The sequence below is a fragment of the Diadema setosum genome, chromosome 7 (genome assembly GCF_964275005.1).
Source record: "Diadema setosum chromosome 7, eeDiaSeto1, whole genome shotgun sequence".
NCBI lineage: Eukaryota > Metazoa > Echinodermata > Echinoidea > Diadematoida > Diadematidae > Diadema > Diadema setosum.
The window spans coordinates 41,312,965-41,326,352 of NC_092691.1; the positions used below are offsets into that span (position 1 = coordinate 41,312,965).

Consider the following 13,388-nt stretch of genomic DNA (forward strand, 5'->3'; position numbering starts at 1 on the left):
CGACTTAATCCTTCCGCTCGTCTCCTCTTTGGTTTTAACATTGGGTTCATTACCTTCTTCAAATGCAAGCTTTCCTAATCCTGTTTTCTCTTGGGCATTTCCGTTCAACTGCTTAACAGCATTTTCGTAAGCTGTGTCTGAATCGTTAACTGTTTGGTATACTGTAATAAACGTGAGGCTTACACAGAATACCAACACAAAGGCGAGTGTCGAATGCAGCGTTCTACGAACGGACACCATGATTGCATCACCGCTTGTGGCCTCCGAGGAAATGAGATGCAAAGAGTTAGAAAGGTCGCAAACATTCCATGACGTATGCTGTTCTCTGCGTCACTCTTAGTCACTCTTAGCTGATTATTAAGTTTAAAGTGACGTTATATACGGCAACATGAAAGAAGTGCAAAGTCCCCTTTGCTTTCCATTTGAGAATGTTTACTTTCCTCGAAGAAGACGCAGGGCTTTGTTGCGACGCCTCGTCGAAATGGAGAAGAATATACCGAAACGCAAACTACACACAATTCAGTGAATCTGTATAGCTAAACAATGTCCACAAATGAACGAAAAGACACTTATAGGCATTGAATTAAACGAGTCCCTTGAAGCACTGACGGACCTGGGTGTACACACTGCATTCCGGACGTTGATAACTCTGTCTCAATCCACAAACAGTCCTCTACATTATTACTACCCTGTAACTTCTGTCCGCCATTAGAACGCAAGATGTATCGAAACAGGCTGGTTTCATACGATAATCCGGGAGAAAGGAATGGCGAGTATCACTTAAAATTCTCCTCAATGATTTGCCATGATTGTTACATGGGAGAAACTAGCAGAACCTTGAATGAGAGAGTTAAGGAACACAGAAGGGCACTGAGGCTCAACAACCCATCAGCACAAGTGATCTTATATACAACAACAACCCATCACACTCGGCGATAGCTGAACACGCCTACAATACAGGACATAACATTGAATGGGATGAGGCTCTTATCATTGACTTCGAAAGCAACTGGTTGAGGAGAAAAATAAAGGAATCACTCTGGATCAGAAGGATTAATCCAGCTCTCAATAGATACTCTGGCTATTATACCCTCTCACCCATCTATGGTCCAGTGATCAACAATTCAAGACAGCCAACGGCAGCAAGACAACATCTACTGCATAAGGCTTGAGAAAGTCCTCAGGAGCAGGAGGAATTAAAGCTAGCCCACTACAATTTAAAGGTTGGTAGAAGCTGAAACATTCAAATTTATTGTTATCCCCAACCGATGAAAGCTTTTCGTATCAGATAGGAAGTTATACAGTACATATTATACTCTTCATTCCACTCGTTCGATTAGGTTCGCGTGTACGTTACACCACTACTGATAGCTGCGAGGTCGTGCAGTCCTGCGCGCTCATCCCTCAGGCAGGCTGGCGGAAGTAGCGTTCTGTCACCAAGTGTAGTGTCGGGTTGTTAGTCACTATCCCGCTAGACACGTATTCAAAACTGAAAGCATATGTCGTTGTTTTTCATATGCCTAATGGTCAATTCCTCTTCACAACACGGAAGTCTGATGGGCCTAGTTCTCGATCTCTTGGCAACTTAACATGCTGATTATTCACTCATGACACATTGTCACTTGCATCCACGCCATTCCAAACATCCCGTCGGTTTGTTTTCGTTGACTTCTTATAAAAACTTATCCGACTTTCTCATAGAATGCGGGAAACCAATAGAGGCTCTCAATCTATACATCTGCTCGCTTTGAGTACTACTCGGGTTTCATCGATCGCTTAATCCTTCGCTTGGTTCAGTATCATGTAGGACTAACACTATACACTCATCAATAATAAAGTGATCCCCTCTTCCGGTCAGAATAGGCTATACCTACAACAATGCTTGAGGCGCGTCGAGAGAATTATGTGCAAAGTGCCATGGCCACGCAGAAGGTCGATATCACATGTACATGATAATTATGTTGCAAGATTTCAGCAGGCTCATATAGTCCATCGGCTTCTGACATCATATGGGCTAAGATGTATAATGCTTTCAACACAAAGTGCCGTCATGTAAATGCAGACATCCTCGGTGAAGTGACGTGAGTTTCCGTGATGTAAAATACCTCACCACTATAATTACTCATGCAGATTCGTCAAGCAGTCGTACAGTATGCAAGTTGGCACCATCGGATGAAGTAAAATTTTAGAAAGTGACGTATTCCCTACGCCATATCTCACTGCCGATGAGGCCGATATTTTTTCCTATATCACATCCTCTCACAGTCCAAAGTTTTCAGAACCATACTGTCCTTCCATGTATCTCATGTCCTCGCAACACAATGTGCATACAATAACAATTAAGAAATGCAATGTATAATCAGAAGCCTATAGGGTCCAAATATTACTTTCTTCGTTATATAGCACACACCATCCTACGATTGACATCATTGTGTGTCCGCTAATGAAGCCATGTTGCCAATGTCTGGCAAATGAATTAGCGCACTTTTTGGTTACACCTTTCACGCAAAAGGTCACGTGCACGCAGTAATTGCAGAAGTCTAGTCTTCTATTCGAGCTCTGATTATAATTCATTTGTTCAATTTACACTCACTGTGTTAAATTTTTCTTAATTCATCTTGGAACAATATTCTACATCATTTGGAAACATATTGATACAACTTGTCATCCTCAAAAAAGTCACGTTTTACTACTGAGGTCAATGTGAATTAGTCGTAACTTGATGTTTGAACGACTTGTACGCAGACTGCGAATGAGCAAGGTAATCCCAGCCCAATTAGGCGCACAGCCAGAACCTCGATGTTCAATATCAGGCAATGAAGAAAGGGAGAGGGAGATGGGGGGGGGGGGGGAGGGAAGAGGGAGAGAGAGGGGGGACGGAGGGGAGAACAGACAGACAGACAGACAGACAGTCAGACAGAAGTTGTAGCTCCGTGGACAGACTGAGAAAAATGAGAGGGAAAGGAGACCACTTATTTTGTTCCATTATTATAATCAATGCGTATTTTGATATTTTTTTCATATCTCTTGTCAGGTCAATTCAAGGTGCCGTTCTCTCACCTCCCTGCATGGTTTCACGAAGAGATTCTGCAATATCTTCTTTGAAGTTTAATGGAATGCAGCTACTGTTTACATCAGCTATTTTTTAAGACAAAGTGCTGATTACCTAATTACCTATCTCTTGACTGTCATCACAGTCACTTCGATTTGTTTTTAATATGACTGTCGGCTGCTCTTGCTTATTTGTATACCATGTATTGATGGTTATTGTTCTTGAGTTACTCTTTTGGAAATCAGTATATAGATTGTGGTGAGGGACCAATCCAAAATTAGGCTCTGATTGAGAAAACGATTGAATTCTGAATCATTTAATAGTGTAAGATTTTCAGTCTATTTTTGGATTGGTCCGTCGTCTCAATCTGAAGAATTTAGAGAGCAAAGGGTTCTGGGATTTGATGATGACCGTATTCAACTCCTGGTGCGACACCTGTGTCTTTCACAGTATTGATGATGGAGATGGATGAGGTTCTATAAAGTAAGTTTGAGTCGCCATTTTATGTTTGAGTTGTCTGAGGGTATACAGAATTAACAAACGAGAGTAGTAAGTTTTACTTCAATCTAATCTGGAAATAAAATCGGTTGAATTATCGATTTTCACATGATTCCATACATTTGTTAACATAAAATAGGTCGCAAACACATGCGTTATTGGCGTGGTGAAATAACTGTATCTCAATCTAGTCTAGTATAATCCCTATCATAGCGTGTATGCAACACAGCTAAACTGGAGTGGGTTCGTGCAGTAGCAGTATGTAATGGTGCACGTGTTATACCAAAATGTATAATTAAATAAAGTGATGCATAATATGTGCAAGTAAAATATGCTCTTGAATTACAGCATTCTGTCACCAACCGGAGGCTTCATCCTTCTAATGGCTATAATAGAAGCTAATAGAGCAGCCTCGTGGAAAGCAGCAAGGGTTTTTAGATATCAAACAAGTCCGGTCCTTCAGTTCACACTTCAGAACTAAAAGAAGCAAAAAAAAAAAAGAGTGTAGTCCTGGAGTTGTATATTACATGCATGAATGTGATCTATATACCGAGAAATTTGGCGAGACTGGTAGATAGTACCTCCATAAATCCATTATCATGATTATGGGATGCTATATACCATATCCGCGATTTATTATAGAGAGTGCGTTGTATGTCTGGTATGGGAGATTCGCGTATTCGTGAGTCGTCATAGTGCGGGTGTGACTTTGTCATGTACTAAGGAACTATTATACTCACCTCCATGCCTATACAATGCTTAACGTAATTGTACGGCGTATATCATTATATAGAACTAACAATTAAAGGACAAGTTCACCTTCATATACATGTGGATTGAGTGAAGGCAACAATGTTAATAGAACACATCAGTGAAAGTTTGGGGAAAATCCGACAATCCGTTCAAAAGTTATGAATTTTTAGAATATCTGAGCAATCACTGCTGGAGGAGAAGACTACTACAGTGTATGATGTCACATGCGTACAACAATATAAGGAAAATAAAAAGAGAATTTCACAAAACTTGACTTTTTGAATAAAGTGCACATTTCCTCGACTTGTTACTGACTTATGTTAGGGGCAATATTATTCCCCCTGACTTCTGAAAGAGAGGTGTCGAGTGTTCTTTTATTATGTGAGAAAAGTGAGAATATCTTGAATTTTCTTTATACTTTCTTTATTATAGTTGTACTCATATGACATCACAAACTATAGTAGTCTTCTCATCCAGCCGTGACTGAGCAGAAACTTCAAAAATTCATAACTTTTGAACGGATTGTCCGATTTTCCTCAAACTCTCATTGATGTGTTCCACTAATATTGCTGATTTCACTCAACCCACGTGTCTATGAAGGTGAACTTGTCCTTTAAAGAATGATCAAAGATCCACTTGCAAATACTATAGGCTACAAGCTCATGGGGGTACAGGGGATTATTCACAGTCTTCAAAGATTGTGGAGATAATCCCCTTAAAGCTTTCATCGTATAGCATGTGCTATTAAAGGAGAGTGCATGTGGTGCAGTGACTTCGTTCGACGATGGCGCTGAGTACCAGTACAAAAGATTTTAAAAGTGGCAATGTTCCATGCCGAAATTTCTCTCCATGATACAAACATGGACCCTACCAGAACAGACTAGTTCCGAGTAAAAGTCACGGAGGATCCTACCACTAGTCTGCATCTGTCCATAAATGATCCAAAAAAAAAAAAATTTGAAACGCCGCAAGCAATGTGCCGAGATTGGTGTTTGCAGTGTAGATGGTTCCAAACCCGAATCGATCATGGCCCTAGAATGGAGATTAACAACTCCACCAACCAAACTAACAAACAAAACAAAACACGTAATTGCACCATGAAACATACAAAAGCACGCACACATACGACAAAAAATAATCATTAGAACGTTTGGTAATCATCTCCCCCACCCCCATGTAGCTTTTAACGTGTGAAAGTGGTGGGCCTTTCCATGCCGGGGGAGGGGGAGATTATGTCCACAGATCTAATAGAGACTATTTTTTATAGGTGTCATTATATTCACCAAAAGTAGAGATACTGACACTAGGCCTAGGCCTACATAATGCACATCATGTATTGTCGTGTTCATATCTAGTGCAGCAGTATAAATAAGACTGTAGAAAACAAGTATACTGGATGTATCTTTTGGTTCCATTACATTACAGTACCAATGCTTCTGCAATATTTTCTGCTCCCATGAAATATCTCACCGCTGTAACGCCAAACATAAATACCCACAAACATAACCCTAACCCTAATCCTATAATCCTCACATCAAACTAAACCTAAAACCCAATCACAACCCTAAATTCTTTGAGAAAATGATAGGACCGGAGTCGCAGGAGCAAAAAAAAAATAATAACAATAATAATTATAATAATAATCACAATAATAACAAAACAAAACAAGACAAAAATATTGTCGTGTCACCGGCCGTATCTTTGTGCACGTATCATCTGCACAACAACTCCTCTGCGCGGATTGAACTTAGACTAGGTACCGGTAGTCGAAATGGAATTTCGCCATGGCTGATACTGAGGTACCTGGGAAATTTCCTGTAAAGCTGTTATTCTTCGCAAAAAGTCGGGAATTCGCAGGGGTTAAAGAAGATACAATCAAAGTGGCGCTTCATCTTTCCCATGAAGAGCTAATCACAGCGATCACAGATAAATTCCCACGGTAAAAGTAATGTTTCGCTTGTACTTGATTGCCGGTCCCGTGTATTAGTTTTTGTGTTACCTATTTTAGACTTGAGAGGGCCAAGTCCCGTGTGTTGTACGTGTGTGGTATGTGGGTAGGAGAGCTCGAGAGTGGATCGTATCACCGCGACCGGACGTTTTGTTTTGTTTTTGTTTTTGTTTTTGTTTTTTGGCTCTGAATTCCGTACTCAGAGGATGAAATTTCGGCCAAAAATAGCGCCAGGTAGAACCTATTCACAAAGTCCTGAAAATTACGAATTTGGCAAAAATATGAAAATCGATCATTCACTCCCATTTTTTGTAATTTCTGGGCAAAATATACAGACTTCAAATAGATCTATACCCCTCTCCAAAAAGTTTTTTTTTTTTTTTTTTTTTTGAGCAGTGTAAAATCGCATTATAATTTCAGACACGATTTTTGTAACAGAATAATTGACATCTTTTCCACCTGTCCTTGCACCAGAATCGCAATTCATACCAACGATTCACCATACACATTCTTACCAAGCGGACAACAAAGAAAAAATTTGGCAAATGAGGCTCAAATTTTGTATTTTATGGTAATCAAATGCATCAAACTTGAACATTTCGAACAGTTCACGCAATAAAATCTTGTGATAAATCGACATCTTCTTCTAAATCTGAGGTGAAATGTGAATTTCTTAACATTTTTCACTTTTTTTTTCTTTTTTTTTTTTCTTTTTTTTTTTTTTGCGCTGTCAGTCCATACAACACTCTGCTGTGAATGTGATGCTTATCTACGAAGTCCCTCGCGTATTGAATGTCATTAGTTCGCAAAACGTGTGCATCAGGAATTACCATGCTGTCCGGTAATATCATACCTGTACCAGCCCAGCCCCCCCCCCCCCCCCCCCCCTCAATCCACCAGCACCAGCTGATTCGCCCATATTATGGACAAGAGGCTCGGAGTTTTACTCGAAGGGCAGACTTTTTTTTTTTTTCAGATGTAGAGTCTACGGTTTTGTACATCCAGGAATTGTGAAACAGACATGCATTGACTGTGAGATAATTATGAAGGAGTCAAATGTTTCAAAATGCTTGAATTTATTCATCATGCTAGGCATGATATTAAGATGCACATCAAATTGCAAATCCAGATTCTTGTCACACACTGTCGGTGTCACTGAATAAAAATTCTATGATTACACAGGTGATACTGTCTGTAGATTTACTGTAGACATGCTGTGAAGTATAATCTAGTGATATAGGTTTTCCCATAAGACTAATAATAACAGAACTGAAATCAGCCATTAAGTTATTTGACCCCTTGCCTTGATCCAGGTGTTATAGACCCACAGTTAACATATATTCACCATGGAATGACAGTCGTGCATATTGAATTGAATTGAATTGAATTGAATGAATTTTCGAAGTAAAGGCAGTTGATGGCGATAATGATTTATTTTGCTTTTTGTCATTGGTCCCAATAATGGTTATCCATAAAGAATTTTCCAGAAGATTATCCTTTGCAACTGATTGACAAATTGCCCTACATTGACGTAAATAAGCACTGAATTGATCAGTGTTTTAGTAGTAGCCATGATAAAAAATCATGGGCATACATACTCGAGCAGGATTCGAACCTATGACCTCCAGATCACCGGACAGGCGTCATCTCCACTAGACCACTGAGCTTTCACCCGACAGCAAGTGTTGGTTCTAATCCTTATTTGTCAATCAGTTGCAATGAAAACATCTCAATGGAAGAATTTCATGAATTTGAGATTATCCTTTATTTTGAAATCATATACACTTTAGCCTTAGGGTCTGAAAAGAAAAATAGATTGAAAGAAAGTTTCATAGTATATTAACATGTTTTTGGTTGTTTTGTTTTGTTGTTTTTTCTTTTGTCTGTGGTGATTGCGTGAAATGTGAGATTTATGTACCAAATTAACTGTACAATAATAGCTTCTGAATTTAAAATACAGTGTATTGTGACATTTCCATTTTGCAGATTGCTGCCTATAAGAGACACACTAGTTTTGGCTGTGAATCAGGAGTACGTCTCAGACGAGGGTCAGCTGACGTTGTGTGAAGGTGATGAGGTAGCGGTCATTCCCCCTCTCTCTGGCGGATAAGAGACAGATAGCCATTTCAGCTCCTACAAAGCTTCAACATCCATCCAGGAAGGTGTATCCTGTGAGTACAAGATAAACTGTGAAACTGGAAACTTTGGAGTGATTGATTTTTTTTTTTTCACAGTTGGCCACTTTAGGCAAATTTCACTTATGATTTCATTGATGGGGTATCTCAGTAGATATCTTAAAATCTCAAAGTATATTGCCATGCTCACCCAGAAGAGTGCAAAAAAAAAAAAAAAAAATGAAAATGTCCATGATTGGGAAATCCATATTTACAGTAGGCCCTGCTTCTTGATGAGATGTATGTTTAAAGGCTGTATGAATCGATACCTTTAGAAATTGCATGGGAACCTTTTTTTAGTTTGTTGTTGTTGTTTTTTGTTGTTGTTGGTTTTTTTTTTGTTTTTTTTGTTTTTTTTTTGCTTTTCAGCTGATTAAACCCGGAAGTGGCACACCAAAAATATTTTTTTTGCACCCCCCATTTATGGAATTCCTGGATCCGTCCCTGCCTTACTATGCTTTGTTCACCAACTGGCACAGATGTCTGGAAAGTAATTGTCCTTGAAAAGAGAGTACCTAATTCCTGTGATGTGACTGTAGCTTTCTGTGACTGAGGCACATTGAATGGACTTTCTAGGTTTAAGCCTTGGTCAAGTTTGGATGGATTACTGAATGATGAAGAAAAAGCTTGGCAAGTTAAGCTAAGTGAATGGGCACATTCACATTTAAATCATTTCTGTTCTTAGATTTGACCAGTTTTGTTTATTGTGTTGTATTTGAGGGAGTCTGTTTCTATGTCTGTTTAGTAGGATCTGGAACAAAGTTAACAAATATGGCAGCCATGGATGTAATTCGACTGACACCAAGCCAGCTGAGTGTGGATGAAGCTGTGCAAGTGGTCACTCACCCTTCTTGTGGAGCTGTCTCTGTGTTCTTGGGTGAGTATGACTGATTACAATAATGCGTGGCAATGTTTTGGTAGAAGACTTCACTTCTTTTTTTTAAAATGTACGTTGATATGTTTTGTACTTTGCATTTGTTGGCTCTTGTTTTCATTTTTTGCCACAACTGATGTGTACAGTTTTGGGGCTCACTGCTTCTTCTCCCCCGCCCCTTTCACTCATGTTGTTGCTGTGTTACTCTTTTCCTATTCTTTACCCTTGTGCTGTTCCATATCTCATTTGATGTTGCCTCCCTATTCATCTTTATCTTCACAGGTTGCCTCCTATGATTCTTGGGATTATCAGTGGCCCACCTCTGCCTTTGTCTGCTCACTTTCTTGCTTTAATCCCCTTCCTTACCTCTTAGGCTCCCTGCCTTTGACTTCTAACCCACCCCTTTCGTTTTCACTGTTCTGTGTCCCTAACCCTCCTCAGACTGCCCATGTTGTGTACGTAGCCCATTACATGTCATTGTTTGTCATTTTGCCTCTGATGAAGATTATGCGATGATCAAAATTCAAGTCCCTATTGACTCCATAAAAAATAAAGAAATATGTATATAATATATGTATCCGATAGTGAAATTTGGACTAAGCAGAAAATAATCACCAACCTAAAGTTTTATGAATTTTACTGTCAATAATACCAATCTTCAAGCCAAATTTTCTTGGCTTTTTAGGTATTGTAGTAATGCAGATATCAACCCAATTACAAAAAACATGGTCATGTAGTCACAGAGGAGAGTCAGTTTGTAGTGTTTTGAGCTCTCTTTGATATGTACACGGAGTTGTCAATAAAAAGCATTGTATTCAAGTAAAATCTGCAGTAATAATCATGTCATATTGCTTGACAGAAGAACATGTAGATTGTAGCCAAAGAATGTCACATTCTCTGTATGAAACATACTCTTTGAGTTTTATCAGTACATTCAGGAACTAAAGTCTTTGTAACATTTCATGCATAGCTTTTTGTCCAATTTTCTACACAGAAAGATTCTGAATAGTTATGGTTGTTGACATAATATGCATTTTTATTCTATCAAGGAACAACCAGGGACAATTTTGAAGGGAAGACGGTAGTGCGACTTGAGTATGAAGCCTATGAACCAATGGCAGAGAAGGAGCTCAACAAGCTTTGTGCTGAGATGAGGCAGAAATGGGAATTGCACAAGATAGCAATCTTTCACCGTTTAGGGTGAGTCATTGTTAGAAAATGAATACTATATGTCTGACAGTCACCACTTGCTTATTCACAAAATGCTGGAAATATCTACAATCTGGTGTCATATTCCATGAGGCTGAACGAGCACAGATTATTCACAAACTTTAAAATAACGTAGAAGAACAAATGCTCTTTCAGAAAATATAGAAAACTTAAGATTGACTAGGTTGACCCATTTCACCAATTTGGAATCCTGTAAAAAAAGGGTGTGCGACTTTGTTTTGGTTTTGTGATGGATGGTCACAATTAGTCATGCAATATGACTGACATTGTCAATTCAAAAGGGGGAAATAATGTTAAACTCCCTTGACCCACAGAAATCATGTTTGTTAGGTGGTTTCTAGGAAGTAGAAATTTTGCTGTACAAGGTCTGATGCAGGATAGTATATGTAAGAAGTATTTATAATACTGCCTAGCTTTAAAAAAAAAAAAAAAAAAAAGTAACGATTCAGGCCGCAACATTATCCGCTCTATGGTTTTTATTGTTGAGTTGTTCGGTTATATCAAGATTACGATATGATGAAAGAAAACTGCTGATCCCGAGGATTTCGTTATAACAGGAGTCTACTGTACTGTGCAAGTTAGGGTTTCTAGTAAGGATCTCTCTGTCTTTTTCATGGTTTGTTTCAGACATGTTCCAGTGAAAGAAAGCAGTGTGATCATTGCTGTGTCGTCTGCTCACAGGAAAGAGTCCCTGGAAGCTGTCCAGTATTGCATTGACCAACTCAAGGCAGTCGTACCGATCTGGAAAAAGGTGAGAGCATATGATGGGCTAGAACCGTCATAGCATCTGTCATATAAGCTCCCTGTGTGTGGCAGAAACACACAGTTCCAGTTACTGTGGTCAAAGAATGTTGGAAAGTGCTGTGAGTTCCATGACTCAGCAGAAAGTTTCTGTCTAACAGATAACCAGCAGTACATGTACTGTGATTATTGTTCTGCAGAAGCTGATAAAGTTACATCATCATTCCTGGTCCACTATTACATGTACTGAGATTGTTGTGCCATTGAAACTGATAATGTTACATAATTTCTGCTCCTTTGTTACATGTACTGTGATTGTTGTTCATTAGTGACTGATTAAAGTTACATAATCCCTGCTTCAGTGTTAATTGTGCAAATAAAGACAAATAAAGTGATGTTATCTTAAACAATGTCAGGTGTGTGTGGCAAGAGTTCTTCCTCAAACACACTGTATGAATGTTCTGTCTTGGATTCTGCTGACAGCACACTGAGCTTTAAAACCATGTTTCTGTCGTGTTATGAAGGCATATTTTCAAACATGTGTCAAGTTCAGTGGGACTGGACGTTGTGTCACTCCAGTTCTCTTATGACAATCTCCATGGCTGTGATGAGTGCATTAGGTGTGGCACTAGCTAGTGATAGAGCGCCATCTTGTGTTCATAGCACCATACAGTATCATTTTCTGTTGGTAATGAGTGTGTTGTATGGCTAATGACTTAAGCATGCCTGTTTTGGTTGAGTGGATTATAATGTGTGTGTACATCCATGTATACATAATAATGAGAGGTCATGAGTTTTGTTTGTCACATTGCTTTGACACTTGGTGTGAAACTGTAGATTATCTAAATGCAAGTTTTACTTCTCAAAAAATATCGATGCAATTCCATCACGCTCTATTGTCTATTGTCTTCCTTCTCTACTGTCTATTGACACCATCTGAGCACACGTTCCATGTATTGCATTTTGCTGCTCCCACACATTGCAGGAGATGTATGCTGGGGATGAGGGATGCTGGAAAGCCAACAAGGAATGTTCCTGGAGCAGCAAAAAGCCAGATATCAGCTGAAAGGGAAGAGTGATTCCTGTATTGCTCTCTTGCTGCAATGATATCAATTTAAACCAAAACCAAAATTCAAACCTTTCCAGATCAGTCCAAATTTAATATATATTGCTGATGACAGTATGCTAATTCAAAAAAAGAATTATATTCAGAGTTATGAACTTGTCGACTGGAAAGCTGGGTTTTGCGTTGATGAAATTATATTTCTTCAAAAGGATGCAAGTCTGTTGTGTTTGACACAATAAAAGTGTTTAAGTTTGAGCCCCTTTGAATAAAGAGGATAAAGTGTACATCATTTTTCAGAATATTGATACTGTATATGTCTAATATTTAGCAAATCTACTTTTTCATGGATCAGGACTTCCCAACAATTTCACGAGTGGTTAAATTGGCGGGTGGGGAGTACAGTACTGAATGGAATAATGTATGCATGGACATACATTTATGTCAGGATCAGAGTTAGTATTTTTGTGTGTGTTTTTTTTATTCACGAATAGTACCCGACTCGCAAGATTTGTACAAATAAAACCTCGCAAAATATTGGGCATATACAGTACATATTAGCAGAGCCTGCCTCTATTAGTTACATGCTGTAGTATGGTAACACACTTTTGTAATAGGGGGAATATATGCATTAAAAAATGTGCTTGGTATCCTCTATTATGTATTGAATACATTTGTGGGGGGGGGGGGTTTTGCATACTTCTGCTGTGTTATTAGTTTATATAATTCTTTGAGTTATATTGACGTAGAGGGGTTTTTTTTATCATCTCTCATGTTTAATCATGTCGTTGATAATCACAGAGTGTCTTCCATTCAAGAACAGTGGGCACTTTTTATTTATACTGATGATTGGAACAATGAACTGTGCAATTTAAGAAATGTAATATAATGTTGCCAAATAATATTGAAACAAGACACTTACATTTGTGAAATATTTATTCTTTTAAAAAGGTTGATCACATTACATTGTATGTTCCATGAAGATAATTATTCACACAAAAATGGAAATGTAGAATGCCAAAAAGACACTTTGAATTTTAATAACACTAACCTGC

General features: G+C 38.6%; 1 protein-coding gene across 2 annotated transcripts; it reads left to right on the plus strand.

The window, feature by feature from the left end:
• Nucleotides 1–8,294: 8,294 nt before the first annotated feature.
• On the plus strand, nt 8,295–12,466 carry LOC140230813 (molybdopterin synthase catalytic subunit-like). 2 transcript variants are annotated; one of them, XM_072310953.1, is made up of 5 exons: nt 8,295–8,422; nt 9,171–9,302; nt 10,349–10,499; nt 11,157–11,280; nt 12,256–12,466. In XM_072310953.1, exons 2-5 carry the CDS (start codon nt 9,197–9,199, stop codon nt 12,334–12,336), a joined length of 462 nt encoding a protein of 153 aa, XP_072167054.1. In that variant the 5' UTR covers nt 8,295–8,422; nt 9,171–9,196; the 3' UTR covers nt 12,337–12,466. The 2 variants fall into 2 exon arrangements, with proteins under 2 accessions (XP_072167054.1, XP_072167055.1); XM_072310954.1 differs by having other exon boundaries at nt 8,301–8,422; nt 9,174–9,302.
• Nucleotides 12,467–13,388: the final 922 nt, after the last annotated feature.